The sequence below is a fragment of the Silurus meridionalis genome, chromosome 6 (assembly GCF_014805685.1).
Source record: "Silurus meridionalis isolate SWU-2019-XX chromosome 6, ASM1480568v1, whole genome shotgun sequence".
In the NCBI taxonomy this organism is placed as follows: Eukaryota; Metazoa; Chordata; class Actinopteri; order Siluriformes; family Siluridae; genus Silurus; species Silurus meridionalis.
The window spans coordinates 1,797,156-1,817,412 of record NC_060889.1 but is presented as its reverse complement, the minus strand read 5'-3'; the positions used below and the strand labels follow the sequence as shown (position 1 = coordinate 1,817,412).

General features: G+C 36.2%; 1 protein-coding gene across 1 annotated transcript; it reads left to right on the top strand.

Annotated features, from left to right (window-relative positions):
- The first annotated feature begins 11,669 nt into the window (after window positions 1–11,669).
- On the top strand, window positions 11,670–18,917 carry LOC124388079. The gene is made up of 4 exons (XM_046852720.1): window positions 11,670–12,602; window positions 17,226–17,483; window positions 17,968–18,069; window positions 18,165–18,917. The coding sequence occupies exons 1-4, from the start codon at window positions 12,533–12,535 to the stop codon at window positions 18,272–18,274; spliced, it is 540 nt and encodes a 179-aa protein (XP_046708676.1). The 5' UTR covers window positions 11,670–12,532; the 3' UTR covers window positions 18,275–18,917.
- Window positions 18,918–20,257: the final 1,340 nt, after the last annotated feature.

The window sequence follows — 20,257 nt, the reverse complement described above, 5'->3', positions numbered from 1 at the left end:
GGGCTCTGGACCCTGGACCTGGTCAAAACACCACCTGATTCACAGCACATGGGAGAGAATGACTATGGGTTTTTGGTGTGTATGTATGTGATTTGGGGTTGGGTGGGTGGGTGGGGGTTGAGGCGGGGTGTCTTTACGGAGAAAGGTAGAGACGGAAGGGCAAAAAAACGCAAGGACAAACTTTTCTGAAGGCTCTGTTCAAGCCAGAGCGCGAACGATACAGTACTAATAAAGTGCCGTGTTCATTGCAGTGGGTGTAACGAGTGTTGGATAGCACGCAGGAAACAGTCCAATTTTTGGACGGGGGTGTTTTTCTTTTTTAGGGTGGGCGAGTCGGACAGGAGGCTCTGAAACGAACCGCTTCACGATATTCTAGTATATATAAATATATATATATATATAAAAAAACAAAAACATTGGAAGTAGGGCCTATGTATTGAGTGTAGTATCATTAGCTGCAATAGACATTGCATTTAAACAAATACTGTATTTCGTGACTTGGTTATGTAGCAGTTTTGGCTTTCAAGACTATATTGAATTAACACGTTCGGTAGTTTAACGCGAAAAGGGGAGCTTTATATTATTATTATTACTATTATTATTATTATTATTATTATTATTACTACTACAATGACGCTCCCCCATTCCTTCATAGCTCTTGTTTTTTTTTTCTTTGTTTTTTTTTCTCTTGAGCAACACTTCAGCCTTTTAAGCAGTTTTTTGAGTCTTTGTTTCGGTGCCTCGTCAGTGTTTGTAGTATTCTTGCTTTGTGTTGTTTTTTTCTTTTTTCTTTTTGGAATCACCAATATTATGGTTGGCAATGTCTGGATTTAAAAAAACAACAAAAAAAACGGGTCCAGCATCGACGCTGCTGGTTCAGCATTGTGGAGAAAGAGGGGACAAAGCGGTTCTTTGAACGAAGAGCTTTTTCCATAGCCGTGAACCGAAATCTGAGAAACGTTGGAAAAGACTATGTACGAAAGCAGTCTTTTTTTTTTGTTGTTTAAAAAAAAAAACCTATTATCGGAACTTTTAAAATAGATACTGATCGAGCTGCACTCCGACCGGTTTTTGGAAGCCCCAACGTCGGGAATGGACGAGACCTTCAAGATGGCGCCTGCATCGCTGATCCTAGACGTCTCGTTCGTCTAGACGCTTTTTAGTTTCTCTAGCCTGTCAATCAAAGGTGTGTGGCGTGGAGGTTTCGGAGATTTAAAAAAAAAATCAGTTCCTGTCTGATAGAATCTGCTGAGACATTATGCTGTGGTGAAGTTTAGACATGCAGCACTAAAAAAAAAAAAAGGAAAAAAGTCATTCGGTAATGTAAAGCTTAGGTTTTGCGTCGAATAACGACGGCTGGAGCTCGTGTCGGATCAGCTTCGATTTTTCCGGGTTTTTCTTTCTTTCTTTTACCAGCCTTTTCAGCTGGCCGTTTTTTTCCGAACGACTGTCATGTATGAAGGGAAAGCACATTTTATTTTCCTGTAGAGACTTTTATCGGAGACTAACTTTACCTATCTCTATCTGCTGTGTGATTTGTGCTTCTCGTTGCATTTAAAAAAACGGAGAAAAAAAATTGTATTTAAAAGTGGCGTAAATAAAACAACTTTAAGGAATTACGTTCGAACGTATCAAAGGATCTACGAACACGGTGAGGCTTCGGCTGTCCGTCAGTCGGCGTCCCTTTTATCAGCCCGCACCGGCTTCTAGAAATCCTCCTATCGAAGCCTGTGAAATGTGAACGATACCCATTCTTTTTTTTCTTTTTCTTTTGGAATCACCAATATTATGGTTGGCAATGTCTGGATTTAAAAAAACAACAACAAAAAAAACGGGTCCAGCATCGACGCTGCTGGTTCAGCATTGTGGAGAAAGAGGGACAAAGCGGTTCTTTGAACGAAGAGCTTTTTCCATAGCCGTGAACCGAAATCTGAGAAACGTTGGAAAAGACTATGTACGAAAGCAGTCTTTTTTTTTTGTTGTTTAAAAAAAAAAACCTATTATCGGAACTTTTAAAATAGATACTGATCGAGCTGCACTCCGACCGGTTTTTGGAAGCCCCAACGTCGGGAATGGACGAGACCTTCAAGATGGCGCCTGCATCGCTGATCCTAGACGTCTCGTTCGTCTAGACGCTTTTTAGTTTCTCTAGCCTGTCAATCAAAGGTGTGTGGCGTGGAGGTTTGAGATTTAAAAAAAAAATCAGTTCCTGTCTGATAGAATCTGCTGAGACATTATGCTGTGGTGAAGTTTAGACATGCAGCACTAAAAAAAAAAAAAAGAAAAAAGTCATTCGGTAATGTAAAGCTTAGGTTTTGCGTCGAATAACGACGGCTGGAGCTCGGTGTCGGATCAGCTTCGATTTTTCCGGGTTTTTCTTTCTTTCTTTTACCAGCCTTTTCAGCTGGCCGTTTTTTTCCGAACGACTGTCATGTATGAAGGGAAAGCACATTTTATTTTCCTGTAGAGACTTTTATCGGAGACTAACTTTACCTATCTCTATCTGCTGTGTGATTTGTGCTTCTCGTTGCATTTAAAAAAACGGAGAAAAAAAATTGTATTTAAAAGTGGCGTAAATAAAACAACTTTAAGGAATTACGTTCGAACGTATCAAAGGATCTACGAACACGGTGAGGCTTCGGCTGTCTGTCAGTCGGCGTCCCTTTTATCAGCCCGCACCGGCTTCTAGAAATCCTCCTATCGAAGCCTGTGAAATGTGAACGATACCCATTCTTTTTTTTCTTTTTCCACTTTGCTCTGATTTCTGATCGTGGCTGCGCTAACAGTGGCAATATTAACATTCCAATACGTGTCAACCGACCAGCTTTTTTTACAGCCACCGGACAGTCAGAGCTCTCATGAGTCTCGCTCTCGTTCGGCGAGAAACTTTTTTTGGAAGTCTGCATGGTGATGATTTTTTTTTTTCTTTCTATATCCAGCAAGTCCTTCCCAGGGCTTACGGTCTCTTTTTGAAACAGGCTCAAATTTTCTTTCTTGTTCCCGCCTCTTTTGACTGACATGAAATGCGGCTAAGCCTTTAACAAAAGGAGAGGAAACGTGGTCTTCACTCGGGAGTTCTTTCGCAAGTTTTAATGCGACGCATCGTGCACAGCTCTTAAAAACATCACTTTAGGGGGAAAAGTATTAGGACACCTGACTTTTCAAATTGTATACGACGTCCTAGAGTTGGGGCTAGAGGTACATTTTTGAATCGCTCATACTAGACAACCTGTTTCAGCATGGTAATGAAGATACCCGGGTCGGAGTGGAAGATCTTGAGTGGCCTCACCTTCGGAATGAACTCGAACGCTGGCTGCATCTCAACCCCCCTCACCCTGACTTTACTAACGCCCCCGTGGCCGAATGAGCACAAATCTCCAAAAGCTAGGACATCTTCCCAGAAGAGTGGAGGTTTTTATAACAGCAAGTTTGGAGGAAATGTGGAAAGCAGTTGGTGTCAGGTGTCCGCAAACCTTTGTCCATGAAGTGAATGTTTGATCAGCGATGAAGGGAATGAAAATGTGTGTATGTAACACTCAATGTATGCTAGCAATTCTTCATAGGGTTGAAATAAATGTGAAAATTTCAGGCCTGCCTGTTGTTTTTCCATGGCTAGGTTTTATTGATAGAACATTGCTACTGGAATCGTGTTAGAATTCAGTTTCTGTAGGCAATACTGACATTTATCATAACGCTGTAGGTAAAAAAAAATTTAAGTTAAGAGCGTATGTATGCGTCCAGATGAACAAATCTTGCATTGTTTACCATTGCTCAGGGTTTTGCCTACCAATGTCCAATTCTTGGACCACAAGTTGGATGACAGCCGTATGGCCATCCATCGGGGATGGACGAGACATGGAAAAACCATTGATTTGCTAATTGTGCTGTATTGCATTGTAATCTTCCATTACTCGGAAGGGAAGGTTTCTTGTCACATTTACATTACAGAAAAGTGAAATTCTTTCTTTGCATAGCCCAGCAATGTTAGGAAGCTAGGGTCAGAGCGAAAGATCAGCCATGATTCAGCGCCCCCTGGAGCGCAAAAGGGTTAAGGCCCCTGCTCAATGGCTCAAGAGTGGCATCTTGGCTTAAACCCCCAACCTTCCGATCAGTCATCGTGGGTTGGGGGTAACTCGATGGGTAAAATGTTGGACTCTTGATCAGAAGGTTGAGTTCAAATCCCACCGTTAAGATGGCACTGCTAGGCCCTTGAGCAAGGCTCTTAATCCTCAACTGCTCACTTGTATGAATGATAAAGACATTGCTCTGGATAAGGGCGCCTTCCAAACGCTTTAAATGTAACCCAGTGCTTTAACCACGGAGCTACCACTTGTACCCCAAGTGGTGCCCTTCAGTCAGGCTCTCTGTTAGTCAGACTGCAGACGAGAACAAAAAAAAAGGGGCTTCTGGGTATCATGTTGTGGAGTCCATTAGAACTAACAAAAGAAATTCTATTGGCCACCATATGTTTCCTCTAACAATTTGAAGGGGCCACATTTTGGGGTGACCTGTGTACATCACTGCCAATGCCTGGCTAATATAAATGAGAGGCTAGTTCTATCTTATCCCATCCGCAATTCCCAGCCATGATGATGAGCAGGCTCCAAGCATTTTTCTAAACCGAGCCCCAGGACCCAATTCTCGGTTTTCTAACTCAAACTTTGCCAGTTGGGTGAAATACATGCTTAAAGCCACCACATCTTCGAGGTAATCCACTAATGGCTCGAAATCCAGTTGCACATTATCAGAATGATGCAGGTCCAAACCAAATCTCGGCTCAGTTGGAAAAGTAAGGTCCTCCTTCATGTCTCTCATTAGAGGTTACTTATACTGCAAACGTTTGGCTGTACTGCTTATAGCGTGAATCGCTGTAATACGCATTGAACTGTTGAAGTATTAATGGGTTCGCATACATGTTTTCACTGTACTATATGTTTCATTAAATTAAAAGGTGCTAAAAATAAAAGCCTGCATTAGTTAAACAGATTAAAAGACCTCAGTTAGGAAGGTTTTTCCATCCAATATAAAAAAAAGTTTGCACACCTGATCTAGAAGGGGGACGTAACAGGACAAATTGTAATTACTTGTGTTGTAGTACTACCATCAGGCCAATTGGATCCATCTTGCTTGTCTAAATAGCGGCACAGAATACTATTTGTTGAAGTTTCAGATACATATAACATGACTATTGTATCAGAGTATCAGAATCTTTTTCTATTAGCCACTTCCGTTAGGGATCACCAAAGCAGATCATCCATTTCGTATCACTCTGTCCTCTATCTATTTCAAACCAACTACCTGCAGGTGTTCCCTCACCACATCCATCACATTCCACCTTGGCCTCCCACTTTTCCTCCTGCCTGGTGGTTCCATCCTTAGAATTCTCCTTACGAGGTTCTCAGCTTGTCTCCAAAACGTTCTACAGGGACGGTCCCTCTGATAAACTCATTTCTAATCCTGTCCATCGCTGTCACCCCAATGAAAATCTCAACATCTTCAGCTCTGCTACCTCCCGTCTTTTACTCAATGCCACTGTCTCTAAACCATACACCATCGCAGGTCTCACCACAGTCCTATAAACTTTCCCTTTCATTCTTGCAGATACCCTACTATCACAAATCACTCCTGCTATCACTTTTCTCCACCCACTGCACTCTGCCTGCACTCTTTTCTTCAACGCTCTAACACTCTCCATTATGAAGAGGTATCAAATAGTTTCGAGATCAGCTCTGCTTACAAGAAAGTACTTTATGTATCTGCATTTACACACTATCACCTTCAAAATAGTCCCCTCCTAGCATTCCTGCCACTTCTGGAACTTGTCCTGATGGGACACAAGAGAGTGAAGTCAGCAGGAGCCAAATCTGGCGAGTAGGGTGATTGTTCTGGGGCGACCTCTGGTGAAAAAAAAAAAAACTCTCTTAGATATATGAGGTAGAAACCTAAAGAGGAACCTGGCTCAAAGGGGAACCCATCCCCATTTGGGTGACACCAAGAGTGTGATAATGAACCATAAAAAAAAAATACAAAGAATAGAGAGGAAGAAATATCATTAGCAACAGTGTGATTTGAGTGTACTTGAGTAGAATATTTAATTTTTCTTTCCACCTCTCTGAATTTGCTCTTATAATTCCCTCCACTCTTCTGGGAAGATGTTCCACTAGATTTTGAAGTGTGCTTATGGATATTTGTGTTCATCAGCCACAAGAGTATTAAGAAAGGCAGGTACTGATGTAGGGGAGGAAACCTGGGGTGCAGTAAAGATCTTCCTCTCCAAAATACTCTAATCAACATGACCATGGACAAATATTGATGCTTTATGCAGATGTATGTTTATCATTAGACAATATATTCTTGTAAATGTTCTAAGTAATTATGGTGTTTTAAATTATGTAAATCATCAGTACACCAAACTGAACCTTTGCTGTATTTCCACACGGACGGTTTTAATTGGTGCTGATTTGAGACTTGGCGCATCAGTAAAACTAATGTTTTTTATGTTTAAGAGCTTTAAAACTTTGTAAAGTTACATAGTGCCACATATGTAAGGTACTTTACACATTCAACTTTAAAGTGGAACTTGATTTTCAACTGCATCCTGTAATTTCCAACATTCCAACCCTCTAGGTGGGGCCTAGAAAGAAAAAAAATACCAAATTATCTGCTTCCTCGGTGAAAACCAGAGTGGGTTTTACCACATACACCAGTTGCTTTATCTTATTTCCTGCGCAGGCAAACTCTTTTGAACGGTTTTTGCAGCAGTGTATTTCATTGTGCCTTTACGGGGGGTCACAGTTCTGCAAGGAAATGCAGAACCCCTACAAAAACACAGCTCAGCTTCTCACTTACGAATGCAATATGAATACAATTGGATTGCAAAAAGGTCTCAAAATGCACCTTGAGACTCATATTCTTACAATGTATTGTGTGATACCATGGTGAAATGTAATGGTTTATGATACATATACCAGTATATAGCTTTAAAAAAACTGTGAAATTATAATGGGATAAAAATAATTAAACTCGTTGGTGGTCTAGTGGTTAGGATTCGGCGCTCTCACCGCTGCGGCCCGGGTTCGATCCCCAGTCAGGGAACCGACCCCAGCCATTAGGGTTGCACAAACCAGTGCACTCTTAGTGCCGGTCCCAAGCCCGGATAAATGGGGAGGGTTGCGTTAGGAAGGTCATCCAGCGTGAAAACATGCCAAATCAAACATGCGGATCATGAATACGGATGATCCGCTGTGGCGACCCCTATGGGGATTAAATATGGGTAAGCATTCAGATATAAAGATATGGTCAATAAATGTAAGGATTTAAGGGTTTTCACCAACAAACATAACAAAACAGGGACAGGGGTGACGGTATAACCATCCCCAGTTTCATAAAGACTGGCCATACCAAAAGATGCAAGCCATTCCTCTGTAGTAAGAATCTGAAAGACAAAAATTACATGCCCAGGAGGATTAAGGCAGTGCTAAATAACAATTGTGCCAATGTGCTGGACTCAACGGGTGGAGGAAGAAAGGATCTGCTCATGAGTTAAAACGTCACTCAAGACTTTGGCCAAAATATGCAAACTGCTGCTCAGCAGGAGGAATCTGAATGGCCAAAATTGAATTTGCAAGGTAATACAGAGTCAAAAAAAGTCCTGGAAACCAAGAATGATCTACACCAAAGTGCTGGAAAATCTAAGTGTAGAGAAAGAAAGGATTTGCTCATAAGGCAAAACATCACTCAATGATGGTGGACGTAGTATTATGGCTCATTTGCTTTCTTGGAGTAACTCTTAATGGTTGCAGCAGAATGAATTCAAGTGTACAAAAACATTTTGTTTAAAATAAAAGGTTATAGGCTGACCAGACTATCTAATTGCCAGACCTTTATTCAGTTGAGCAGGTAAAAGCATCAAAAAGATGATATCAATGGTATGCCATTTAATATTGCAAACAAGGGACCACCAAAAGCTAAACTGGATGTAAATTGAAATTCCAATACATGGTCTCATTCATCTTTTTATGTCAGAGATGTCGTTGTTGTTGCTGTGAACAAATTCATGATCTCTTCAGTGTATCTTCTCCACTGTTATTTGCATATAGAGGGTGTCAGTGAGTTTTTGTTCATGGTTGTGGTACTGTGGGATTGGGATCTCGCCCAATAATTCATGCGACTGTTGGTTTTGTACAAAAACAAGCAAACGTCTCAGGCACCTCGAATTTCCAATATATAATGTTCATAAATGAATCTCCAACTTTTCCCTTTATCCAAAGAGAGTATATGGAGTGTTTGTTCTTGGGAACAATATGTTCCCAAGGGTTTATTATTTATTCATTTATTTTTTCCAGGTATAGCTTTGAAATGTTTACATTAGATTAGATTCGATTTAATTCGATTCGCTTAGAATAGACTTATTGTCATTGTGCCTGTACAGAGCCAATGAAATGCAGTTAGCAACTAACCACTATAAGTGGCTGATAGATATTTGCAAGAAAATAAAGAGAAAAAAAAAAGACCTGGAAACAAGGAACAACCTATACCAAAGTTCTCGAAAATTTAAGTGCGGAGGAGGAAAGGATCTGCTCATGAGGCAAAAAGACTTTGGCCATACCAAAAGATGGATATCAATAGGATATCATCTGTGATTGCAAGCAATGGACCATCAAAATTTAAGCTGGATCTAAATTAAAATAGGATCTATGGTCTCTGATTCTTGTTTCATCCAAAGCCTGATATAATTGAATAATAAGCAAGCCAGATGTGAGAGAGATATGTCTTTGCAGTGAAAAATGTAATGATCAAAATCAAAATCTCTTCAGTGCATCCTCCACATCAGTGTATCCTCCATATAGAGGGTGTCAGTGAGTTTTTGTTCATGGTTGTGACACTGTGGGACTGGGGTACCACAGTGCTTCATTTGACTATTGACTGTGTACAAAAACATTGTGGGGCATCTTCCAATATATAATGTTCATAAATTCATCATAAGGTATTTTCTGGCTGGGGGGAGATAAACAAAGTGATTAAGCAAGCATATTTAAATGTAGGACAATATTTGGGAATGTAAATTGAAACATATGGCAACCACCTTGTACCTTTTGGAATATTATGGGGGAGATATAAATTGTATAATGTTGATAAATTCATCTTCAACTTTAGATTAAGGATCTGCTCATGAGGCAAAAAGAGTTTGGCCATACCAAAAGATGGATATCAATAGGATATCATCTGTGATTGCAAGCAATGGACCATCGAAATCTAAACTGGATCTAAATTAAAATTAGGATCTATGGTCTCTGGTTCTTGTTTCATCCAAAACCTTGATGTCTTCAATCTTCAAATGATACAAAAAAAGCAATATAATTGCATAACTGAATCTTTAATAAGCAAGCCAGATTTGAGAGAGATATGTCTTTGCATTAAAAAAAAATGAATGATCAAAATCTGAATCTCTTCAGTGTATCCTCCACTTCAGTGTATTCTCCATATAGAGGGTGTCAGTGAGTTTTTGTTCACGGTTGTGGCACTGTGGGACTGGGATACCACAGTGCTTCATTTGACTATTGACTTTGTACAAAAACATTGTGGGGCACCTTGTATTTCCAATATATAATGTTCATAAATTCATCTTTAACTTTTAACTTTATTAAACTATAGTATATATGATATACTATATACTGAACTAAATGCTACGCTAGAAGGTCATTTTTGGCTGGAGGGAAGATCAACAAATTGATTAAGCAATCATATTTAAATGTAGGACAAGATTTGGGAATGTAAATTGAAACATATGGCAACCACCTTGTAACTTTTCTGTTCAAGTAAAAATTTGAATTATTGAACAATCGGCTGTATGAAGTACTTACTTCTTCAGAGCTTTTTATGCATTTCTGTTTTTTTCACTTTCTCACAATTGAGAAATTTTCTCACAATCCAGATTCTGTTTTTTTTATTCTTGCTTCCTTTGAGTTTACCATTTTGTATGGTGTTCTAAAATCATATGAACAATCTTTCTTTCCTCCAAACAATATGAGCTAAATTATTGCCCGAGGATATTGTTTCAAAGTACAGAATTGTCAAAATTGTTATGTACAGATTTTTAGATCTAAAAATGAATTGATTGTAGTGCAGATTGGAGCTGTAACTTTTGCTTCATAGTTTTCTGTGTAACTGTTCCTGCTGCTTTCAGGTTGTCCTGCAACTCTATTCTTTCTTCCAAACATAATGAGCTAAATTATTGCTAGAGCATATTGTTCTAGAGTACAAAACTGTCATGTGCAACTTTTAGATCTAAAGTCGAGTTGATTGTGGTCCGGATCAATGCTTTATCTATTGCTTTATAGTTTTCTGTGTAACTTTCTGCTGCTTTCAGGTTGTCTTGCAACTTCTTTCAAATGACTGCTAAACTTTCATCGTTAGAAGGGACAATTATAGTAGGTTCCAGTTTCACTAGCATATTATCGAACCACCAAAGCTCGACATTTTTAACGTCTGGTTTTCTTTTCCATTCCAGGAAAGCATGTATTACTATGCCCAATGCTTGTACAATGGCTCTGATTTGATTTTTTTAAAAAAAAATTTTTTTTTTTTTTTTTTACTTATTGTATTTTCTGCAAAATACTGTAAATATGCTTATTTTTTATCTATAGACAGCTCTCTGGTCAGATTGTTGGTTTATCCTTAATGTTTTGAAGACGTTCAAAGCAAAGAATTGCTTGCTAATTGCTAAATTTTGCATGTTCCAGTTTATTTTTTTCGATTATTTTGCTTCAAAAATGGATGGGATCAATCCAAAGGTGCCATCTAGAACAGGGGTCACCAACCTTTTTGAAACTGAGAGCTACTTCTTGGGAACCGATTAAGGGCTACCAGTTTGATACCCACAGTTTTTAGTTTGATCTAAAATAACACATTTGCACAATTGACCTTTTATTATATGTTATTATTAATAATTAATGATATTCATCTATGTGAGGACGCTGATCATGTTAATAAATTCTCATAATTATCAACAATGATTTAACAAAGTAGTAAACAGCTATTTTTTTTAGAAAAGGCCCATGGGCTACTCATGTGGTCCACGTTGGTGACCCCTGATCTAGAAGGTTTACATCTAGAAGCAAATATCAAGAAAGCTGAAATTCCGTTTCATATTCATATGTCGATCTGAAAAATAAACGACCTGGCTTTGCTTTTACAACAATTTTGAAGAGGATAAAAGCACAAGAATATATGGTTGCCTTATGGCGGTTATTCCCTTTAGTCTTGTAACATAAATAAAAATTTTAATATATACATTGATCGGTTCTCTGGAAGGGTTGGATCTTTGGAACACCAGCATTTTGGAGCTCGAGGACTGTAGCAAATGTGTAACTTTGAATGGGCTCACAGTATCCCATGCAGTTTTTATTATTATTATTATTGTTTTTATTCTAATTACAAAAACTATCATAGAATTTTGCATAATCCAAATCTTTTCATCTTTTCATCCTCCCCTGCAATATTCATAGAGGTTGAGAGATTTTGTTTAGGGTTATGTCATTGTGGGGCTGGTCGTACCACAGCGATTAATTTCCATAATGGGTTTGTACAAAAACCTCCCACTCAAGGTTTTAAGCTTTGGGTTGTTTCATATTACATTTCATATTATATTTGAATTCATTTTTGGAATCAAAATGGCCCAAATGGAATTTTATGGACCTGTGTTAAGTCAAACCTTTATCAGGAAATAGTTTGTCTGTCTTGTTTGATTGCAATTTTATGGTTTAGACTAAACCGGGTGAGGGTTTTTGTACTGTGGATTATCACTGTGTACGCTGACTACCACAGTGACTCAAGAACAGTTAAGCCCTGTACAAAATACCTGTATGCCGCGTTCGGCTATCTGGAATTGCATTTATCCGACCGAAGGCTGCTCGATCATCACCACTACATTACCCTGTGGAACTTATTATACTCTAGATGGACTTTTTTTTTAAGTTATGTGTTTTTAGGGAGTTTTCCTATAGATTACAAATGCATTCCTGCTGACACGATGAGAGATTCACTCGTACGTATTCCTAATGGATGTTCACTAAGAAGCAATAAGACCATGGTTTGTTTTTGTTTCAAAAGCAGAAGAAAATAAAATGCTCATTGGATAAGATTTTAAACATTTTGGGCCCTTGTGCAAGGCCCTTAACTCCGAACTGCTTACATTTTTTTGGATGAAATGTAAATGTACAAGTAAGTTTACATTCTTTGCAAAATGCACAATTTCAAGGAAGGACAATAACCACAACCGTTTTTTTTTCCTCTTTTTCGAGGTAATCTTTCAAAATGATCTCGAACAGTCTATATTTCAAAGTTTACTACTACAGTGTATATGCATTTTCAATTAAAAGTTGAAAAGGAATCATTAAAAATGTCTCTACTATTCATTTGATAGTATTTCAGGGGAATACTTTCCTTTTCTATTATAAAACAACAGTTTTTAGGGTCACACACCCAAAAAAACTCCTCCTCTTAACACACTGTTGGCGCAGAAGGTATTTGTATGGGCTTAAATCACAGTGACACTGATGCTCTGACTTTCGGAAAACCGATAACTCTCACCGTTGAACCAAGTAAGTACTTTTTCCACCTTACTTTTCTACTTCTTGTTGAAATTTGTGTGAAATTGAATTTGTTTGTTAGAAAAAAAAAGGAATTGAAAATTTTGCTTGGATGCCATAATTCTATGTAAAGAAAGAGAGAATGTGAGTAAAGGCGTAAGTGCAGCTGTTGCAGTTTGTTGTAACTGAAGAAAAAGCGAGTTCCAAGAATTCTGTTATGTCACATAAAATAGTTCAAGATACTATGAAAGAGTTGACTTTTGCATGCTGATGGCTATAGAAACGACTCAAAGTATTAAAGCTTGATTATTTCATGGAGAAACAGCAATGCAAGTGCAGAGAGATATAGTCTTGTAGTGTTGGTATAGTTGATGAAATGAAGCATGTATGATGTTTGGTGTGGTTTCAACTGACTAAATATCGTATGAAATAGAAAATTAACCTAAAAATTGTAAATCTGGTATTAAAACTATGTATGTAGTTAGAAATGCTTTGTGCACCATAAAGTTTTAACCTAGGGAAAAAACTAAAAGAAAAAGAAGTGGTAAAAGGATTCTAGTAAAAAAGAAAAAAAGTAAAAAAGTCTGGCAAGATCAGGTTAAAGAGACAATAGCTGAAAAGTTAGTTTTATTCTTTTTGCAAAGTACTCTCAAAAAAAAAAAAGGCAAATACATTATATAAAATGTTTATAAAAAAAATATGATTTTTTAATATACATTTTGTATGTTTTTTTTAAATGTACAACATTTATTTTCCTTATTTGTGGACTATATATTTTCTAGAAAATAATATTCATTTATGTTAATAATGTAGCTTTATCATTTACAAACAATTCACTTAAAAAAAAGTATATAAAAATAATAAAAATTTATAAAAATAAAAACAAAATAAGCAGAATGTTTCTTTACCAGGCATCAAAAAAAAAAAAAAAAAAAAATTTAACGATGCAGCTTTTGGATTGATAAAACAATTTCGATATTTAGAAAATCATTTCCAATACATAAATACCGCTGAATAAATGCTGACTTTGCTAAAAAAATAATTTATAAATTAACACTAATACTAACTCAGAAGTCACCTGGTACCTAAAATGTAATATAATAAAAATATAATTATTCTAGTAAAAATGTATTCTTATTTCTTCTTGAGTCAGTATACAAAATCTAAACATGCAAAGTGGATGAAACTTTATATTACAACATGAAGTAGATTGTTACAGTAGAGTAGAATAGTAAAGTTTAGTATATAATGTAGAAGTAGTAATGCAGGTTAGTATATAATGTAGAAAATGTAGACTTGAAATCAATACAGCAGGTCACAGGTCTTATATTTTAGACTTGTATATATATACTGTATATATTTTATACTATAAGAAGTGGCTGAGGCTGTATTCGGAATCAAAATGGTCCCTATAGATTAGATTAGATTCAATTTTAATGTCATTGTGCAGAGTACAAAGAATCTCCAGTGCAGTCTTTAAGTGCATTTCTATACATAAAATATTATGGTCTTTTAAAAGTGCATGTATGAGGGAATTATTAGAAACCAGCTCAATGCAAATCCACATTGTGCACACATAGAAGTGCAGAGATAATTCCATCTTTAACATCTGAATTTATTTCTAAAATGTAGACCTCCATTATGTTTGCCTACATTTATCCATAAAATCCCAACTGTCAACTGGAATACCAAGAATTAATTTTATATTACATAAAAATATTTAATACTCTACAAGAATCGACATAAAATTGACGTTAAATCAAAGAAACCCATAGTATTAAAGGTCCTATGCTAAAATATTCCAGTTTACATATCAACTCAATGAAATTTAGCTTTTGATGAGCCTCAAAACAGACTTTTATAGACATTTTACCGGAAAAAAAATCCCAGAAATTGCTATTATTGTTATTTATTTTGGGACCTGATTTAATATTAAAAATCACAAACAACAAAAAATCCCATTATTTTATTGTCGAATTGTCTACTAGTTATTTTTGAAATAAATTTGCATGTCATATAATAAACATACTGTAATTAATGCACTTACTGTAGAACATAAGGACGGCACCATTTTCTTCCCCTAAGTTCCTTAATTGTTTCTATAAAATGTTGATGGAACGCTATATATACTGAATGCAAGGCAGAACGTACAATGTACACAAATATCCGCATTTAGATTATTAATAGGGGAAATTTCAATATTGAAGTAGACATAAAAATGGCACTTTAACTTAAGTTTTTTATTTTATGTAGCTTTGTAAATCTTTCTGGTGTTCCCTATGTATGCATTAATTCACATTCGGATGGAAATTTGGCGTAACATTTAGACAACTGATATCGATATCGATATCAATATCACTATTAACTATCATTGTCGGCAAAAGTAATATTGTTGGTAGAAAAAGTGGAGGAAATAACATTCACGATCATATAATTCCTTGTAAAAAAGGGTTAAATAGGATGACAACATGTAATTTATATAAAATTAGGCCAATGTTTGGCCAAAGATCGTGCATAGAGAGGTATTAGCATGTCAAATCGATTAAATTGGCTTGTCTGCAGATTAGATTTTGATTTTCATCTTTCAAATTTGTGTTTATTTCCAGAGAATTGAAATATTTCGCTGATATGAGACATATTCTGTTATTTCGGCGTATGCCATATCCACGTTAGAGGGAATCCACACAATGTTATGTAGTTTGAGAACTTTTCAATATTACAAATCACACTTTTAGATTTACTTAGGTTACCTAGGTATGAGGTATTTCATATTTCCTTTCCCAAAAATGATTGATCCTAAAGAATGTTTGAGAGTCAAAAAAACTTGTCATATATCATATGCATTCAGTTTCCTATAGCATACTGTAAGTTGTGTATGTTAGAAAATGTGTTATAAATACATATAGTTTCATCTGCCATCAAATTGTTTTTATACGATAAAATTAATAAATGAAAATCTAAAGTGGTAAGAGTTGGTGTCAGTAATTTGACTTATATAGTGTATATAGGTAGTTAGAAAAACTGTATGTTAAAAGGTTTACCTGGAAAGACAAAGTAAAAAAAAAAGAAAAAAGAAAAAGAACAAAGAAATTCAAAGATAAGAAGGAAAAAGAAAATTAGCTGGTGGAAATCTTGACAAGATCAAATGTATATAGATAAAATGTGAAATCGTTTCCATTAATTTACGTCATAAAACTATATTAATTACCAACATACCCATTTCATCTCGTACGCAATTCATTTTCCGTGTTTGTAGACTTAAAAAAATAAAGAAATATATACAGTATATATATATTTTTCAATTTAAATTGTGTAGCTTCTAATTTGTCAATGCAGTTCACAAAAAAATGATTAAAATAAAATAGAAAATACCAGGTTATGCTGAATAAGTAAAAAAAGTGCTAAAGTTATACTAATATTTGAAAATGTTAAGATATTGAGAAAGGTTCTAATGAAAAAAACAGTGAGAAATTCTGGTAAGGAAGTTGTATTGACGTAAATTCATCTAAAATATTTAAAAAGTTTATTACTGTATATATATGTTCATAATAGCATTGGTTATTTGTACATAATTCCACCACTCGCACCCATAAAAAAACCCCACATTTTCTTTAATGAAGATTCCTTATAAGTTTTAACTGCCAATTTTTTTGCCCTATATTAGTGGCGTGACGGATATCATTACAGACCGATAGAGTTCCTTTGGCAACATGGAGAGTAGTTTGATTCGGTTTGACTTGTATAGTGCTTTCATTTGTCCCAAAACAGCTTTTGAAATGCATAAATTAGTCCCTATAAATGTATCCCTATTAAGTGAAAGAGGGGTGACGATATGAGGAAGAAACTTCGCTCAAAAGAGATGAGGAAATGAGAATCCGTCCTCATCTGGGTGACACCAAATGTCCATTCTATCATTGTTAAGGTTACAAAATACTCACTGATGGACACGAGTGAAAAAAACTGTCAGCTGTAACCCATTGTGTCAGACTATATATTAATTATAGTAACTCCATCGTCATGGTTCTTGAGATCTCACTACATTTACACTATATTTCCAAAAGTATTGGGTCCCTGGTCATAAGTAGGTATGTGCTCTTTGAGCATTGCAATCCTAATTTAGTCCCAATTTGCTCTTTTGATTCCCTCCACTCTTCTGGGAAGATGTTCCACTACGTTTTGGAGTGTGTTTATGGATATTTGTGTTCATTAGCCATAATGGTATGAACTAAAGGTGTTCAGTAGGGATGGAGCTCTATAGCAGGCCACTCAAGATCTTCCTCTTCAAACCAGATCTTCAAGGAGTTCACTTTGTGCACACTGTGCCATGCTGGAACAGGTTTGGGTTTCCAAGTTCTAAAGACGTCCTGTACAATTTGTGGTAACAGTTTGGAAAAGAACCACATAGAGCAGGAAAGGTCAGGTGACCCAATACTTTTGGAAATATAATGTATCTACAAGGGACCATTAGGACATCAGTAAGCATCCAGGTTTACAAATCGAGTTCTCATGAAACAGATTAGTTGATCCCAGGACTTTGTACATTGTCAGATTTTTACCACTGATGCAACTTTATATTGTGTCCTGTAAATAATCTTCATAATAACCTTCTTATCTATTTTTATTTCCCTTTTCTAGAGATCGTGACTCAGTCTCTGCCTGTGCTGTCAATATTAACAGCTCTTGGTGGCAATGATTTGTGCCTGGCTGCTGGCTTCTCTCCGAAAGAAGGGACGGTATCCCTCATTAAAAAAGGCGAAAATACTGTAGCCGAACGCAAGGTCGACAATGCTGTGCTGTCCAAAAGCGGGACGTATTACTTCGCCGCATTTTCCGACGAAATTGACACTTGCAAAATGAAAACTGAAACCGTTAATAAAACCGTTGGACAACCGAGTAAGTTGTGGATATATATATGTGTATGTACCCCCACATTAAGCAACATTAATAAGATTAACTATATGAACAAAAAAATTGTGTGGAAACTGTGCAATAATATTCGTATATGCATTTTCTGTTATAATAATCTCCAATCCTCCCAAAAGACAATTCTCTAAATTTTGGACTGTGGAAGTTCGTTAGTAAAGTCAGATACCGATGTAGGTAAAGTGAGAAGGCGCAGTTGGGGTGCAGTTCAGCGTTCACAATCATCCCAATGGCATTCGATTGGGTTGAGGTCAAATCAAATATCCTCCATTTTAAGTCTTGTAAAGCATCATTTTAAAGATGCACAGGGGCATTCAGATGCCGGGTCTCCTAGTTCATGTGCAATTGTCTATTAAGTTTTTGGGGAGAAATCCACATATGCTTGGAAAAGCTTCTACTTTTGTCTATATGTTGTATATAAATTCATATATGTACATGGATTTTTTTTTCTCAGCAACAGAAACTGGTACAAACATAAAATGTGATGATGAGATCGGCAGTGGGAACGAAACTCTAGTGGCTAATCAAACCAGATCAAATGAAATCAAACTTCACGGTAAGAGCATAACTATGTACAGGATATGATGGCTGTAAAGGCCATGTGTACATGATTCGCTTTATTTATACCTGCTTTTTTTCTTTTATATTCAGGCGATCCAAAGTCGAACACCCTGCAATTGGTCGTGACCGGACTCAGACTTCTGTTGGCGAAAGCAGTTGGGCTGAATATAATGATGACAGTTAAAGCATTGCTTGTCTAATGTTAGTCCTAAACTTTCTCCTTATTGCCTGTGATTTTTAGCTGGACAGAAAGGAAAGCTGTAAGTAGGTCGGTAGTTTTTGTAGATCTATATTCCCAATTTTCTTCCTTATATTTTTAATTGAAACATTTATTTTTTTTAAACAGCGGGTTTTTTGTTTGGCTTCTTTTTAGGATTAAAAAAAAAAATGTGTAGTGATATTCTTTTACGTTTAATACATATTGCGATATTCTCGACTGTTCCGTTCGCTATATTTATCTTCAGCGCAGTACATTTCTAGGGGGCTATCATGCATATAAAAGAGTGTTTTTGCAGACAGTTTGTGCTTCTGCAAGTTGCTGGGCTAACCACAGGTTTAACAGCACCTAACTCTGCGAGGCACGGTGGAAACTTCGGTCTCAGATAACAATCAACCACACATTTTAGTTTTCAGGAAACGCTGTGTATTTCGTCACCGTTCGCAGCGGTCTGCAACAGAGAAGCAAGTGAGAGCAGGTTCACAATGCATGCAGTAATTTGGCTTGTTTTATATGATATACTTAAAAAGGGCAGTTCATGTTTATATGCGTTTTTTTGTTTGTTTTTTTAGAGATATAAATATGTATTAGTTTATTAAGAATAAAATCTGCTTTTCAGCACAAAATCATGTCGTTTGGTTTATTTGGCTCCCCCTTCTGGCTGTGATTATATTACCTTGTTTCCCCAAAAAACAAAAAATAGGATATACTTTTTTTTATATACTTTTTTGAATTTTATATGGTAAACTTTAAAATGGCAGTCGTTTTTTTTGTTTATATCTGTTTTTTTGTTTATTACTTTTTTTGTGTGTGGATATGAGTGTGTATGAGTTGCATAAGAATAAAATCTGCTCTTCGGCACAAAATCATGTCGTTTGGTTTATTTGGCTCCCCCTTCTGGCTGTGTTTGGAATTCGGAGATTATGGTACCTTGTTTTCCTCGAAAACAAACAAACAAAAAAAATTTATATAATAAATATAATATAATATAATATAAAAATATAATATATATTTTATAACATAAGTATATATAAATATATACTTTTTTATTTTCTATGATATACTTAAACAGGGCAGTCGTTTTTATTTTTATATGTTTTATTTATTTATTTATTTATTTATTGTGGATTTGAGTAGGTCTGAGTTGTTTAAGAATAAAATCTGCTTTTCGGCACAAAATCATGTCGTTTGGTTTATTTGGCTCCCCCTTCTTTTTATTTTTTTATTTTATGCGATATACTTAAAAAGTGCAGTCGTTGTTATGTTTATATATATATATATTTTTTTTTTGTGGATATGAGTATGTATGAGTTGCTTAAGAATAAAATCTGCCTGTGTGCATTCACGGTATTACCATAGGTCTGTTGCAACATGATGATGTATTCTTCTTCTTTCGGCTGCTCCCATTAGGGGTCACCACAGCGGATCATCTGTCTCCATACCCCCATGTCCTCTACATCTGCCTCTTTCACACCAACAACCTGCATTTCTTCCCTCACCACATCCATGAACCTCCTTCTTGGCCTTCCTCTTTTTCTCCTACCTGGTGGCTCCATCCTCAGCATTCTTCTACCAATATAACTCATGTCCCTCCTCTGCATTGTCCATCCTCGTCCCTCCCAAAGACAACACGATGATGTATTGAATTATAAAATATTAATATGAATATAATACAATAATAATAGAAATATAATATTAATATTATACCGGTAATTTTAATTATTATGACGCATCAATAATATGTGTAAGAAAACAATTTATGTATAATTATTAGTAGATGCACTATTCTTTAATTATTTAGAAAGTGACCAATCATTTCTGACCATATATATACATTGGATCGTTGGCTATACATCGAGATGCGAATCGCATCGGCCTCAGTTATGAAGATGCACATTACTGTTAAACACACTTTAGTAACAAATATATGTATTTTCCAGCCATATGCGTTTAGCTTTATCAAATT